The sequence below is a fragment of the Lycium ferocissimum genome, chromosome 7 (genome assembly GCF_029784015.1).
Source record: "Lycium ferocissimum isolate CSIRO_LF1 chromosome 7, AGI_CSIRO_Lferr_CH_V1, whole genome shotgun sequence".
Classification (NCBI taxonomy): Eukaryota; Viridiplantae; Streptophyta; class Magnoliopsida; order Solanales; family Solanaceae; genus Lycium; species Lycium ferocissimum.
In genome coordinates, this window is record NC_081348.1 from 25,053,559 (window position 1) to 25,070,418 (window position 16,860).

Below are 16,860 nucleotides of genomic sequence, written 5' to 3' on the forward strand. Positions count from 1 at the left end.
CATCCATGATGTTTCTTCTAACTTCACGTGTCCATTCAACTTTTTCGGGTCTTTTAAGCATCTCATAAACGGCGTGTGGCAGCCACACTACTGTTCATGTTGGGTTCTTTTAACCACTTTAGCCCATTTTAGGCTTCTTTTATTTCTATTAAGTTTAAAATTTAAATGTCTAAATTTAAATACTCTTATTGTTAAATATTATATTAAAATTTAATATTAAATTATTAATTCGTTTGTTTTGTCAAAATCTGATTATATAAAGCTTGACTTTATTTAAAAAGTATCAATCCTTCCGTTCTAATTTATATGACACTATTTCCTTTTTAGCGAGACCCAGGAAGAATGGCACATTTCTATATTTAATAATAATTCAACTTTAAATTTACTTTTTTACCCTTAATAAAATGATTTCTAGCAACATATATTTGTTTTAGACCAAAGATTCAAAAATCTTCATTTATTTCTTAAATTTCGTGCCCAATTAAACATACTCATTAATGGGACGGAGGGAGTAATAAATATAAAATTTAAATTAAATACTAAGTTAATCAAATATTATATTAATAAATATTTAAAAATTTATATGACGGTTGTAATGATGATTAAGGCTGTTAGTTGTCGATGTCAATTGGGGATGGTGTTTGGCTAACTTGGTGATTGTGGATAGTAGTTAGTGGTTATGGTTGCTGGCAATAGTGATTCACAACAATTGATAGGATAATTGTGCTGGATGACAGTACTAGCTAATGATAATGGTGGTTGACGATATATATATGGCGGTAATTGATGGTGGTAATTGCCAATAGTCAGTGGTTGATGGTGATGATCATAAATGGAGGCTAATGGTGGTGACGGCTGAGGCCATTAACGGAGCCAAAATTTTTACTAAGAGAGTTCAAATGAAAAAATAAATACACGAAGAAGCCAAAATGGATTCAACGTTTACTATATATACATAAAAAATATTTTAACTAGATATAAACAGCGTAATTTTCTGTCGAAAGGGGTTCAGATGAACTCCCTTGGCCCTGGCTCCCTCCGCCCCTGTGGCTGACTGTGCTTAGTGGCAACGATGATGGTGGTTCAGAGTGGTAGTTATGGATGACGCTACGATGGCTGTTGATAATGATGAGCGACGACGCAATAATAAACAGTTAGCGATGCCTGTTGATGGGGTGATGATGAACTGTCATATTCGTAAAAATCCACCTTTTTATTAATAAAAATATTAAAAACTAGGTTGCATTATTTGACAGAAATACTTGACTGAGTCACTATGCCGCAAACAAACCATTAAGCGTTCTTTATCTCTACAAAAATTTTACTTCAAATCTCCAAAGTTTTCACTCAATTCGTTGACCGTTAGGCCTAATATAATTAAGCCTGGACTTAAATCATAAACAAGTTAAAGAGGCTAACCAAAAATTTGTGTTTGGCTAGTGTGAGAGAGGTTACCAACTTCGTCACTTGGTCCTGTAAATCATTTTTTTGCGCGGAGTGCCCTTCTTTTGGGGTGGTCTTTAAATTTTTGCCCTCATTTGTGCCTTTAAATTATCTTTTTTTCGTACTTATATTTGCGCCATATTTGTGGATACGAAATTTAAACTCATTGCGAATTTTTTTTAAAATTTTATCGTGGGTTGAGCGTTGTGGTGGCAGCAAGAATTTTTAAAGATTTGAATATGAGGGGCGAAAATTTAAAAATGCCCCAAAGAAGCAATTCGCAGAACCCCTGTAAATAAACATCCCCAACTTGACCGAAACCAAAACTGCAAAAAGAAAACTCACGATTATTGCTTCACAAGTGGTGCCTTTTTACTTTATCAGTATAATTTTCATATAGAAGGATCATTGGTAACGGTTTCTTGTTACTGTCACCTAGGAGATCCCCAGCCTAAATAACTTAGCATCACTGCACCCATATTCATCATCTAAGTGGGACTAAATGCCTTCAGAGGAAACAAATTACTTCTAACAAATGTTACCAGCTTAAATGAATTGCAAGAAAAAAGAAAAAAAAAAAGAGGCCGAGCATTTTATGCCATATTACAATTATAAGCTAATCAAAATTGAAATAATAAGCCTAAAGCTAGAGTTGCTATTTTATGTTTTACACCAAAGGTTTTCTCTCTTCTTCCTCTTCAGTGCCTATTTGAAATCTGTTATCTTCAGGCTCGCGTGGTTTTTCAGTTTGTTGAAGTGGGATAGTTCTCTGCGGCCTAGGCTGCGGAGGCTTGTTTTCAGGCAACATCTTCATTATGATACACATAGACATCAACAGCAATCCAGTACCATGTTGTTCGGTCAAAGGTTTCGTGAATATCATGTATGAAAGCAATAATGTTACAGCCTTCCGTGCAGTTGTAATCTGATAATTTCAACGCAGTTAATAATGGTACAAATTCAAGCAAATTGTGAGTTCATAATGAGATAATCAAACAATTTCACTGAAGGGGAAGTCTAAATAGAAACAAACCATTGTAGTAGTGGCAGCACCAAATAATGCTATGAGGGAAAGGACAGACACTTGCCCCACGAAAGTAGCGCAGGCTTCAAACACCAAGACTCCGTAAACATAGGGATGCTGTGGGAAAAAAGAAACAAGGTGAGCAGGAAACAAGGGTGAAACAAGATGCATGTGTTCTAGTGATGATTACCTTAGCACATGAAGGCCATGCTACCCTTAGTTCTCCTGTTACAATCATAGCCACAAACAAGATAGGAAAGCCGACAATTGTTGAGCAGTAGAGCATCTCCATCTGTTAAAGTTAAAGGTTAAAAAATCGAAAAGGTGTGAATCAGTCACAAGTTTGTCATGAACGATTATTCTCATGATTAAGCGTCATACTGAAATAAACCTGTGTTGTGTTAGGATTCGACTTGAAGATAGCCTCTTGATAATTCCCCACGAAGGAATCCATAATCAAAGCACCAGATATCATTAGCACGCCGATTACGCTAAAATTTGGTGAGGTTTGTGCATCAGCCAAGGTGAAAAGAATCAGGCCTGCTACCAAGAGTACAGCCGATATATATTCATGGGGTGGATATTTTCGTCGCAAACCGGGAACGAAAGCCCCCATTATCATGACAGGCAAGACCTGGAATATTTGTAAATTGAAACATGAAACTTGTAAAGTAACATACTAATAAACTTATATCCCACTTATCAATGAGAGATACAAAATCGTTATCCACATTAAAATTGATTACCAAGATTATCTTTGACCATATCTGTCATGAAATATAAGATTAAAAAGTAACGACTCGAATAGCAAAAAATCTTATGTTAGAGAAGACAGTTGTCAAGGTGCGTCCCAAGGCACTTGGTTAACTGAAATATCATACTCTATTTGTTTATTTTATTCCCTTATTGTTCTTAATGATAAGTTAAACTGATGTAACATCTTAAAAATCCTTCGAGATCTGTCATAAAATTAGTCTACCACATCTACCAAAGATCGGGATTGCTGGTTGGTATGATTTATTCTACCAATTTCATCTAGGTTGCTTCCATGATTTTAATATATTAGAGACGAGCATCATCTCCCCGCGAGAAACAGAGGAATTGACTTAGCAATTTACCTTGGCGGATTTGAACATGATTTGTGCTGGATAGTTGAGGAAAGCCAACGACCCTTTGGTTAAACCATGTGAGCCCATGAGAACTGTAGAGAGCTTAACATAATCCCTCCATGGGTTCACCATTTGCTTTGGAGTAAAACCATTGAGGAAATGAATGAGAGCAACATAAACGATTCCTTGAACAAAGGTAAAGTACCATCCATAGCTGCAATAGGTCAAATATCCACCACATAACTAAATTAAACTCTAAATGTATATCAAGCTAGAATATTTAATGATGATCCTAAAACGGGCATGTCAAAGTTACCTGAATTGAAGCTTATTATAGACAAGTTCCTGTAATTGAACAAATAAAATCAAGGTAAAATCAGCTTCACCTTTACAAAGGAAAATACTCAAGTGCACTAGTAAAGTCCAACATGATGTCCATTGATTCCAGGAATAACATGTAGCCAGAAAAACTATAATACACAGATAGTTACACTTGCGTAATAAGGAAAAAGGCACAAAAGTTGGAAAACATCAATTCTTTGTCAAGAGATTATAACTTCTGTAAAATGGACCACATAGGGGTCCCAGAAAAAAATTCAACATTGTACAAACATTACAAAACAACAATTATATAAACGAGTTATCATAAATGATAATGATCTCCACATTATGTTACAACCCTGGTGCAATCAAGACAACATAGTCAGAGACAAATCCCTCATTAAACTAATAATACTGACAAATCTCAGAATTGTCCTCTAATAAAATCAATTTTAAATTGAACTCTTAACATGAAATCAAACCCATTCTAAGCCCAAAAAAAAAAAAAAAAAGTCATAGTACTAAACATGCAAAAATAAAAAGAAAAAGAAATCAAAACCAAAAATTCCAACTTTTTTTTTTTTCTTTGTGAAATTCTTGTTGACCAAAACTTCAAAAACCCTTCATTTCTCAGTGACCAAACACCAAATAATAATAATAAGCAATTCAAATTTCATTCCTTTATGACATTTCTTGATAACCAAAACCATATAAAATTCTGCAAAAAATAAATAAATAAAGATTCATAAAACTTACCTCACAAACACCATTAACAAGATAACCAAAGAAGAATCCAGAAGAACACAAAAGGAACTGTTGCCATCTGGGTCGGGTCGAAAGTGAAATACCAAATAAAAACAAAGCTTGTTCTTCATTATTCTTCATCTTTAATTTTCTTTTTTTTTTTTCCTGCAAAACAATTTGGTTTTTTCCCTTATTTGAAGGGCACCTCAAAAGGTGTTATCTTGAACTTGGTTATAAATCAAGTTGGCTGATTCAAAGCTTGCATGTTGACTTTGGGTACAGAAAAAGAAAAAAAAAAACAGACAGATATTTAAGAATTTAAGGAAAGAAAGCGTATCTGTTCCATTACGTTAACAAAAATAATTAATCATAGATACACATGTGGGGTTAAATAAAGAATCAAGAAAATAAGAAGCTTTGAAGATCTATAAAATAGGGAGAGAAAGAAGACTTGGGAGTCTACACAGTTATTTGAGGTGACAGAGTAAAAGAATAGAGAAGAAGAAGAAGATTCTAATAATCTTTATTTGCGAATGTATAGACCCTCTTTTCTTAAATTGTGGTCCTTTTCCATTATAAAAGCTCATGGAGAAAATTAACACGAAATTTATGATATACAGTAATTAATAAGGAAATAACTACACGTTTAGATCTTTTTATTACGGTCAAAATTCGTGTCACTCAATGAACGGTTGAACATTAAAAAATCATTTATATCAAACTTTAGTCTAGTGTCACTTCCATCCTTCTGTAATTGTTCACTATATTAAAATATTTGTCTCCTTCTAATTGTCCAATTTTCACTCAATAGATACGATGACTTATAATAATATTAATAATAAGGAATGATATAATAAAATTGTTATTTTATTTAGGGAAAAGATAACGCATGTCCCCTTAAATAAAAAATATACCCGCTCATATATCCATTACTTTCGTATTCTCAGAAAAATTAAAAATATTTACCCGAAATGCCTCCCGATTATGAAATCAACATGGTAAATAAATATACTTAGATGGTATCATGAAAGATGCTTCGGTCCATCTCTTAGTCCTCTATGATACCATCATAGTATATAAATATACCGAGATAGTATTATGAATGGTCAATATTCATTTATTAAAAATGACACTTTTCTTGAAGAAAAATTTATGATACCATCGTCTTATATACATATACCGTGATGGTATCATGAAGGACTACATTAATACACTCTCGGGACGTGATACCATCATGGATATATAAATATCTACCGAAACAATGTCATGAGATTATTTCAATCCTTCTTTTAGCCCTCCACGATACCATCATGATATATAAATATACTACGATGGTATCATGGAGAGGAAGGGGTTTGGCCGAGGGGTATGTCGGGTTAATATTTCCGGCCGGCGGGGGTAGAAGTGAAAATAGTTTGGGAGAGGATATGAGCGGGTAAATATTTTGTATTTTGGGGGCAATTAGTGATGTTTTCCCTTTTATTTATATTTTCTTGGGCCGTGTCAAGTAAAAAAGAAGCTTTTTTTTTTGTAGATTTCCCTTTTTGGGATGGTCTTTAAATTTTGCCCCTCGCTTGACAAGATGGCCCAAAATATTGAGGCTCTGGGTTCGAACCCCTGCTCAGGTATAAAAATAAAAATAATTTCGCAAGGCAAGGCTTGGAGAAAGTTATACCGGATCTGGCATAAGCGCCTGAAGGGCCAACTAAAGTTATGCCGGATCCAGCATAAGTTGCCTTAAGGCATAACTAAAAGTTTATCTTATAAGGCAACTTATGCTGAATCCGGCATAACTTTAGTTGGCCCTTCAGGCGCTTAGGTCGGATTCAGCATAACTTTCTCCAAGCCTTGCTTTGCGAAATTATTTTTTATTTTTATGCCGGAGCCGGAATTCGAACACAGAACCTCAGAATTTCTACACGACGGGCAAGAATTAAAGACCGGCAATTTGAGGTACAAAAATTAAAGATCACCCCGAATGAGGGGCATTCCTGCTAATTTGTCCAAAAAGAAGTAAACATGAATGGAAGGCAGTATCAAATTACCATAAAGCCCTCTCTATATTGATTAGTGGTCACTAACACAGAAAATACAGTCTTATACCTGTATTATGACAGATTTTGATTTAATGTTTGTATATATATTAAACATACTTATTTTAATTTTGGAGGGTGCACTTTTAATTTATTCATTTTAAAATTCTCATAAGATTTAACATATTATTAGTTGATAAATCATTTGACTATTTTCGTGTTATGTTAAAAAAATTCTTTTCTAACGGAAATACAATCAGACCGCTCTATAATGGCACCCGCATATAACAGCATCTCTCTATAACAACCAAGTTTTATCGGAACCGATTTTTTATGTTATATTTTACTTCTCTATAACAGCATTTCACCTATAACAACAACAACCAATTTTATAACAGCACGCTCTTTGTAAAATAATCTCCTATATAACAACTATCTTCTTTTTTGGTAATATAATAATTGACCATCTTTATAGAAATAGAATATATATGATTACCAATAATAAGTGTAGAGATTTTGACCAAATATTTGATCATGTAATACACTATTTATAACAAAAAATATCATATGAATATATATATTTTTATCATTAAACAGTTTTCCTTCGTTATATAAAGTGTGATTAAGCTTAGAATTTGGCAATTAATAAATGAAAATTAGATTTTACGCTTTTTTTTTTTTCCCTATAACTGCGAAGTATTATTTAAATGTGAATGTTGTTATAGGTGTATAACAACTGAAAAATTTCGGACCCAACGATCTTTGTTATAGAGAGGTTTGACTGTATTATCGTAGAAATAATCTGGATATGACATTTTTCTTGCTTTACGAGATCAAAATTGCACGTTCAAAATTGCACGTTTTTTCTTAATTGAAAATTTAATGTGTTTAATTAAATATTTAAGGACCAAATAGATATTCATCTAATTGAGACACCAAAAGTACAATTATACCTTCTCCTCTTTAATTGCCCTAACTAAATAAAGATTAATTAGTTTTCTAAACTTCAAAGTGAACATATCTAAGCACAGAGAACGTAATCTTTACTCTTTAGTCTTATTAACGTATATTAATTAGTTAACTCCTTAATAAACTTTGGAAAAAGACTAATTCTACCTTCTGCCCTTGAACCAAGCGAAGTATAAAAATCCTTCTTAGTAAATTATTTCTAAATTAGAAAGCTAATAAAAATTATAAATATATCCCGTACCCATGTAGCAAGCAAAGCATAACGCTTTTACCTTATTCGACTCATAAGTTATATCCCCTTAATACTAATCTTATGAATCATATCAGACAATCTTATATATCCATAATCTGTATTACTACCATCGCTCTTACAACACAATTTATCATAATATTTACTAATGATGTCTCTTATTAATCTCTTTGGGAAAAAAAAAATATAAAGAAAGAATTGAACTATCTTTTGTATGATTCATTACTGCATTGAGTTGCGCGCGCGTATATGCGATTTAATTTATACAAAGATTCACACATATATATACGAACCTTACATCAACCAGCAACTTGTATATACGATTTAATTGCATACATAAAGGTTCGCATATATATATACGAACCTTACATCAACCAACAATACAATTAAATCGTGTTATCAAGCATACTAAGAACACTTAAGTAACAATAGATATTGATGTAACTTAAATGCAGATTAAGATGGAATAGTTTGTTTAAGTGGCAACCCGAGCGTATAATGTGAAACCAAATAAAAGTACAATATGAAAGATGGAGTCCACAATCTAATTTGGATGTCTAATCTATAAAATACAAAAGAAATGTTTTATTAAATTTGTGTAAAGATCTTTGCTCAGTTTTTAATAGAATTATATCTACTTAACTAAGAGCACAAATCGCTTTCTTGAATGATTGGGTAAAATATCTCCATCATACATCAGTGCTTAAAAGGTTTATGACTTCACATTTTTCGTTTAACCTTATTCAATAATTTAGTTTATGATAAAAAAGTGTGATAGAACTTAATAGAAAATAATTTCTCCCTGCGTACTCAATGGCTTCGAATTGGTCCACCTTTTGCTTGAGCCACAAGATCAAGACAAATCTGTACGTTTTGATGCAGTTGCTTTGGACGGACTCAATGAAACTTTACTCTCATGTCACGTAGTCAAAAGAACATGTAGTTTCTATTTTATTTTGATAAATTTCTTTTTATTAAAACTTTTTTAAATATAGCTTGTTTAGTCAAGCTCATGGAAATTCAAAAATATTTTTTTTAAAATGAAAAAATTGGTGTTTAAGAGAATTGAGCTATTTAGCCAAGCTTGTAGGAAAAAATAAGTGTTTTTTGAGCAGTAACATAAGTTGTTTTTTCAGAAACCGGAAAAACTAGTTTTTCCAAACACTTTTGGAATCTTGTTAAGCACAAATTGTTGCTCTGATATTAACAAAAATATTTTTTAAAATAAGCAAATTTAAAAAATCTAGCCAAATGAATTATAAGTTAAGTGATTGCAAATTCCTATAAACTCTCTCTTACTTAAGTTAGAAGATCTAGTTCCTACCGACTTTATTTCTTCTTAAGAAAATTGGTAACGTGTTAGCGGTGAGATGAATGTCATTGCTATGGGGAGCGGTAAGTTGTAGACCTTTTAGACCAAAGCTAGTTTCCAAATATTTCTGAAATGCCAAAAAAAAACCTTGGATTATACTCGTATTTATTTTAATTATAAGCATCTTAATTTTGAAAATTGATTCTTAATTTGAGACAAAAAGATGACAAATAATTAGTTTGTAGACTTGAACTTTGATTCCAATTGGACACCAGAGCTGATATTATGGCTGCCTCAACTTGATTCACATAGACAAGTCAAATATTAGGCGTCTCAATTGTTGTATAGTTGAATTTTCCTAAGGCCACATTCATCATGTGATAACAAAACCTAATATGTATCAACAAGGGTTGTCATGAGATGAATAGTGTATTCATCTTTAATTAGATGTTATTTGAGTCGAAATTGAATATGAAAAAACTCTGATATGAAACGTTTACTTTTTTAATGAGCCTTATACCATCAAATTTAAATTATTTGAGGTTCAATGTGTGTGCCCGATACCGATTAGAAAACAGAAAACAAAACTCAACATGTAACTAACGTGGAAAGAAAAAACTTCCAAGCTAAGTTGTAGGTGCGGTCAAAAGGTGCAAATCAAAACCAATAGTTTACTAACCATGGCTTTCTTGTTGAGTTCCTTCCTCCATGGTTAGGAACGTTAAAAATAAAGAAGCCTTCTAATGTAATGACATATCGAGAAAATAATCTTCTGTGCTCACTTGTGATTTAAATAAAAAAGATACTTTTAAAAAAATTCAGTGCAGTTTATTTAATTATTATTTTTATTACTCTCCTATAAAAACAATCAATAATCATTACGAAAAAAATTATATCTATAATGAGTTACGAATTGAATCTCCCAGAAAACGATACGTGCTAAAATTTAAAGAAAACCGAAAGCATGTAGAGAAATCATATAAGCAGAGAAATCATAGGGGCTATATACCATATCAACATTTTATTACTACTATTTAGAAGAGGGAGTTTGGGGCACTTTTCGTCGTCCGTTTGTGGACCCCCCATAAAAAAAAAAAAAAAATTTGGGCCCCATATTAATCAACCCCTAAAAAAAAAAAAAATTGTAAAAAAAAGAAAAAAAAATTTTGGGCCCCATATTAATCAAGCCCTAAAAAAAAAAATTGTGGGCCCCATATTAAACAACATCGAGTATTAAAAAAAAGTTGAACTCACCACATCCAAAATCCGGGGAAAAAAAAGTGGACCCCATATTAACAAAATCAAGCAATATTGAAAAAAAAAAAGTGAATCAAAATTTGTAAAAAAAAGAAAAAAAAATTTTGGGCCCCATATTAATCAAGCCCTAAAAAAAAAAAAAAATTGTGAGCCCCATATTAAACAACATCGAGTATTAAAAAAAAGTTGAACTCACCACATCCAAAATCCGGGGAAAAAAAAAGTGGACCCCATATTAACAAAATCAAGCAATATTGAAAAAAAAAAAAGTGAATCCCATATTTAAAAAACAAACGCTGTTAAAAAAAATGTGGGCCCCATATTAAACACGATGCGTATTCGTAGCAAACACTAATATAATAAAGATTTAGATACGAAGCACAAACTACAATGTTATATTAATCGTATTTTGAACATAGTCTATATATATATTGTGGGCCCCATATTAAACAACATCGAGTATTAAAAAAAGTGGAACTCACCACATCCAAAATCAGGGGAAAAAAAAAGTGGACCCATATTAACAAAATCAAGCAATATTGAAAAAAAAAAGTGAATCCCATATTTAAAAAACAAACACGTAGCAAAAAAAAAAATGTGGGCCCCATATTAAACACGATGCGTATTCGTAGCAAATATATATAATATAATAAAGATTTAGATACGAAGCACAAACTACAATGTTATATTAATCGTATTTTGAACATAATCTATATATATATATATATATATATATATATGCATAAAAATAGTGCAAACTAATAATGTCCAAAAGGGTGGGCCCCATACTAAATAACACCAAGCAATATAAAAAATAAAAAAATAAAAAAAGGAAGAAACTATATAAAGCATGGGTTTAGACTCATGCTTCTACAATGTTATATTAATCGTGCTTTGAACATAATATATATATATATATATATATATAATCACAATTCAAAGACAACTATATACACATAGATGCACTATAATCTAAAGTGTTGGGCCGTGCGCAAGCACGCGCATACCGCTAGTACATAAAGACTAAGAGGAAAATACTCTCTCCGTTTATTTTTATTTGTCTACTATTTTAAAAATAAATTTTTATTTTTACTTATTATTTTTAATATATTAAAATAAGATAATTTTTTTTATTTTACTCATAATATTAATTACTCATTTTAAATTATATAAAAATATATGTTAATTTATTTAAATAAATTAATAAATTATATATTTTATTTATTATTTCTTAAAGAATGTCTAAAATTAAAAGTAGACAGATAAAAACAGATGGTATTTATTTTCTCATGAGAATAAGTCAAAGCCAGAGCTAGGTCATCGGCACTAGTTTGAGTACACGTATTAGTGTGAAAGACAGGTGGCATTCCTAGTAGCTGGAAGTGTAATGGTTCCCAATGTACTTGGTACTTCACCCCTATAAATATTGTTTTAAATCTGAACCATTATTATACATCACAATAAATAAATATATATTTAATATTTTTACTTTTGTTAGAATATGTAAAAATATATTCTGATTAGTAAAATATATTTTGTAATATTTTGTAATCTTCTATTTTAGGATAGCATATGTTAGTATTATTTAGTGAAATTAGTTCCTAATTGGTAGCCTATAATTATGGTGTAAATCATGTATATCAACCCATTCATGGGAACAGATTATTCAAGGAAAACATTCTCTTACATGGTATCAGACTAGGTTCTCCTAAAAACCCTAGCATCCTAAAACCCTACCCCTCAGCCGCCAACCCCCCCTTGGCCGCCGACCCCCTCCCTCCCACCCTCTCTCTTCGTTTTCCTCCTCTTCTCCATGGCTGACACCTCCAAGTTGCATCCTGCGACTACCGTCACCAATATCAAATCATGCATTCCTATTGTGCTTGACTACGAAGGAAGCCAATACAATAAGCCGGGCTACCTCTTCAAGCTCCATTGTCGTGCCAACTTGGTGATCGACCATATCCTACCTCTCGCCTCTCCCACCGTGCCACCACCGGCCATCGCGTGTACCGAGAAACTTTCGCTAAGGCACTATGGGAACGGCCGGATGACATTGTTCGGCAATGGATTTATGGCACCATATCCAATGATCTTCTTAACACGATCATTCATCCGGAAGGGACACCGCCGCCGAGGCTTGGGACCGCCTTGTTCATCTTTTTCGGGACAATAAATCGGCTAGGGCTCTCGCTCTTGATGCGAAGTTCACCAACACCAAATTGGTGGAATTTCGAATGTGAAAGCTCATCGCACCAGCCGAAAGTTCTGCACAACCTTTGCCAACGTCGGTCACAAAGTTTCCGACGAACGACTTGGCTTCGCCTTCTCGCGAGGGTTGTCGGACGAATATAAGACTTTTCGTACAACGGTGCGGACCGTACCCTCTCCCCGTCTTTTGATGTTGTCCGGTCGATGCTTGAGCTTGAGGAAGATAGCCATGCCGAGGACGCCATTCACGACGCCGCTCAAGCTCGGCTGTTCGCTCTTGTTTCCCACAATGTTACTCCTCGCATTTCTCGGGTAATGGACAGCCCCCATAATTCTGAAAATAACGCCCACAATCGTGGCACTTCGCGGAATCGTGGCGGGAAAAACAACCGCGGTCGCGGCGGCGGCAACCGCAACAACCGCGCGGTGGCGGCGGCGATGGACAAGCGGCGGCGGCGGGGGCGGCGCGTCAAAAGAAGGCCTCGTTGCCCGTCGTGGTATTATCCACCATGGGCGCTTGGGGCCACGGCGCCGTGGGCCACCCCACCTTGTCCCTACCCTACGGCGGGATGGCGGCGGCCCGTGGCGGGCAAAGACCGCGTCCACCCCCCTCGCGGCGGGGAGTTCTTGGTCCTCGTCCTCCACGGTCGTTCTCTTTCGTCGGCCTCGTCATCACATGGCGGGTATGCGCCGCGGATATTGATCAGCTTATGCACACAATGTCGTTGACTCCGCCCGATGACAGGGAATTGGTACATGGACACGGAGCCACATCTCATATGACCAACTCCCAAGGTACTCTCTCGTCTTATTATCAATTGAGCAAAAAATAATGGCATTATTGTTGGTAATGGTAGCATGATTCCAATTCGTGGTTATGGTCGGGCTTCCCTTCAAGTAAATCCTCTTTAAAATCGAAAAATGTCTACATGCACCTAAACTCATCAAAAACCTTATTTGTTCGTAAATTTACTATAGACAATATGGTTTACGGTGAATTGATCCTTTGGTTTTAATGTGAAGGATTTACGGACGGGGAGCAAACTCGTGACGAGATGTGAGAGTTCGGGTGATCTTTATCCATTCTTCCCAAATTTTCGAGCCATCTCGCCATTCGCACCATCTAACTTTTAGTGTCATCTCTCCTCATATCCGGCACTCCCGTTTAGGTCATCCGGGGGATGTTATTCTTAGTTCTTTACGTAGTAGTAATTTGATTGAATGTAATAAGGCTCGAAACAATGTTTGTCATTCTTGCCCTGCGGGGAAATTAATTAAATTGCCTTTTTATGACTCTCTTTCAACTACTACTATGCCCTTTGATATTGTTCACGTGATGTATGGATCGCACCTTTGTTCTTACTCTCATCCGAATGATATTATGTTTTATTTCTTGACAATTACACAAATTTTCTTTGGACTTTTCCAATCAAAACAAAGTCCCGGTGTTTATGATGTTTTCTTGTCGTTCGAATTTCATTCGCACTCAGTTTGAAAAAGAAATCAAAACTTTTCAATGTGACAACGGGCGTGAATTTGATAATGGTCCTTTTCATAAATTTTGTGAACAAAACGGGATGTGTTTCCGCTTTTCTTGTCCCCACACTTCCCCCCAAAATGGTAAGGCGGAACGGAAAATAAAATCGATCAATAATGTTGTTCGTACACTCCTTGCCCATGCATCTATGCCCCTCCTATTGGCATCACGCTTTGGCCATGGCCACGTACCTACACAATATTCTCCTTCTAAACTCTTAGCATATAAGACACCCACTCACATTCTTTATCAAAAGAATCCATCCTACTCTCATCTTCGAGTTTTTGGTTGTCTATGCTTTCTCTCTTTCCCTCCACACAAATTCATAAGCTACAATCTAGGTCCATATGTGTCTTCCTAGATACCCTTCCAACCATCGGGGGTACAAATGCTACGACTTATCGAGCCGAAAAATAATCATAGCTCGGCGTGTGTGGTTTGATGAAAATTCCTTTCCTTTTTCACAAATGCCTACTCTATCTCCTACCTCATATGATTTTTGGATGATGATAATTCCCGTTCGAGAATCCACTTTTTGACCGGCCGCCGCTTCCCCAATGACCCCTCCCTCTCGTGCAACCCACCACCCGATTTCTCCTTCATCGCCGATCGCCCGGCCGGTCCGCCTCCACCGCCCCCACGGCGGTTCCCCTACCCCTTCCTCTCCCCACCGCCCCACCGCGCGCGGCAGCCCCTCCCCGCCCGCCCACCCACCCTTGCATCGTGACTACACGTAGTCAACATGGGATTTTTAAGCCCAACTCCAAGTACCATAATCAAGCCTTAAGTGTCACCACCAATTCCATCTCCCCGTTCCTCGGAATCCCGTTGGTGCCCTTAATGATCCGAATTGGAAGAATGCTATGCAAGATGAATATAATGCTCTTATTGATAGTAAGACTTGGGAGTTGGTCCTCGTCCTCCAAATGCTAATATTATTCGGTCTTTATGGATTTTTCGGCATAAAAAGAAATCGATGGTTCTTTTGAGAGGCATAAAGCCCGTCTTGTAGGTGATGGCGGGTCTCGACGGGAGGGTGTTGATTGTGACGAGACGTTCGATCGGTGGTCAAGCCGGCAACTATCCGTGTGGTTCTTACTATTGCTTTATCTCGCTCTTGGCCCATTCACCAGCTTGATGTAAAGAATGCTTTCTTGCATGGCAATTTGAATGAGATTGTCTATATGTATCAACCTTTGGGGTTTCGGGATCCAGCTCGTCCTGATCATGTTTGTCTCTTGCGTAAATCTCTTTATGGTTTAGGCACCACGGGCTTGGTATCGGTTTTTCTTGAATATGTGGCAACCATTGGTTTCTCCCATAGTACATACGACAACTCTCTCTTCATCTTTTGTCGTGGGAAAGATATTGCTTATATTTTGTTATATGTGGATGATATTATTCTAAGCTGCATCTTCGACTCTCTCGGACTCGGCATCGTGTCCAAATTAGCTACGGAATTTGCAATGAAAGACTTGGGTCCGTTGAGCTATTTTTTGGGGATTGCAGTCTCCGGGGACAACAATAGCCTCTTTATGTCTCAGAGTTCTTATGCAGAGGATATTCTTGACAGAGCAGGCATGTCACAGTGTAAGCCACCGCCCCACTTGACTCGAAAGGGCAAACTCGCTTCTTCAAGCGCGCCCGTACGAGGATCCTACGAAGTATCGTCGTCCGGGTCGGTGCCTTGCAATACTTGACATTCGCTCGGCCCGACATATCATCTGTTGTCCAACAAGTTTGCTTGTTTATGCATGACCCCAAGGTCCGACGATATGGAAGCATTAAAACGCATTTTTGCGTTACATTCGAGGTACGATTGACTTTGGCACACATTTATACAAATCCCTCTCTGATCACTCCTATCATATCTGAGATCTTTGATTGGGGAGGATGTCAGGACACTCGACGCTCCACATCGGGTTATTGTGTCTATCTTGGGGATAACTTGATTTCTTGGTCTTCCAAGCGCCAACCTACTCTATCTAAGTCAAGTCTTGAAGCGAGAATACGAGAGGGGTTGCTAATGTTGTCTCCGAGTCTTGTTGGATTCGTGTCTGTTGCTTGAACTCCATTGTCCTATTCGTCAAGCAACGTTGTTCTATTGTGATAATGTAAGTGCCATTTACTTGTCGGAAATCCGTACAACATCAACGTACCAAGCATATCGAAATGGACATTCACTTTGTTCGCGAAAAGGTTAGACGTGGCGAAGTTCGTGTCCTACACGTTCCGTCCGTTATCGATTGTCGACATTTTCACCAAAGGTCTTCCGCGCGTACTATTTGATGATTTTCGCGACAGTCTAACCGTTCGTAGACCTCCCGCTTGCGGGGTGTGTTAGAATATGTAAAAATATATTCGATTAGTAAAATATATTTTGTAATATTTTGTAATCTTCTATTTTAGGATAGCATATGTTAGTATTATTTAGTGAAATTAGTTCCTAATTGGTAGCCTACAATTATGGTGTAAATCATGTATATCAACCCATTCATGGGAAGCAGCATTATTCAAGGAAAACATTCTCTTACAACTTTCTTTCTCTCAAATTATTTATCGTAATTATTAGAAATAGTTATTTCAAATTATTTATCATTTTACAAGCTTAAAGTACAATTAATTTTTTTCTCCAACCCTTAGTATAATT

The 16,860-nt window shown here is 35.7% G+C and overlaps 1 protein-coding gene across 1 annotated transcript; it reads right to left on the reverse strand.

Annotated features, from left to right (window-relative positions):
* Window positions 1-1,927: 1,927 nt before the first annotated feature.
* Window positions 1,928-5,211, reverse strand: LOC132063993 (UDP-galactose/UDP-glucose transporter 4-like). Its single transcript, XM_059456827.1, has 7 exons — window positions 4,654-5,211; window positions 3,893-3,921; window positions 3,586-3,790; window positions 2,859-3,101; window positions 2,658-2,759; window positions 2,477-2,584; window positions 1,928-2,368 (listed from the first exon to the last, which is right to left on the reverse strand). The coding sequence occupies exons 1-7, from the start codon at window positions 4,780-4,782 to the stop codon at window positions 2,111-2,113; spliced, it is 1,074 nt and encodes a 357-aa protein (XP_059312810.1). The 5' UTR covers window positions 4,783-5,211; the 3' UTR covers window positions 1,928-2,110.
* Between the last annotated feature and the right edge of the window lie 11,649 nt (window positions 5,212-16,860).

Excerpts from the sequence above, each read along its gene's own strand:
- LOC132063993 (XM_059456827.1), bottom strand. The coding sequence starts at position 4,782 with ATGAAGAATAATGAAGAACAAGCTTTGTTTTTATTTGGTATTTCACTT. Across the intron at positions 2,585-2,657 it reads CATGGCCTTCATGTGCTAAG|CATCCCTATGTTTACGGAGT; the intron begins GTAATCATCACT and ends TTTTTCCCACAG. Across the intron at positions 2,369-2,476 it reads GTGCTGCCACTACTACAATG|ATTACAACTGCACGGAAGGC; the intron begins GTTTGTTTCTAT and ends TGAAATTATCAG.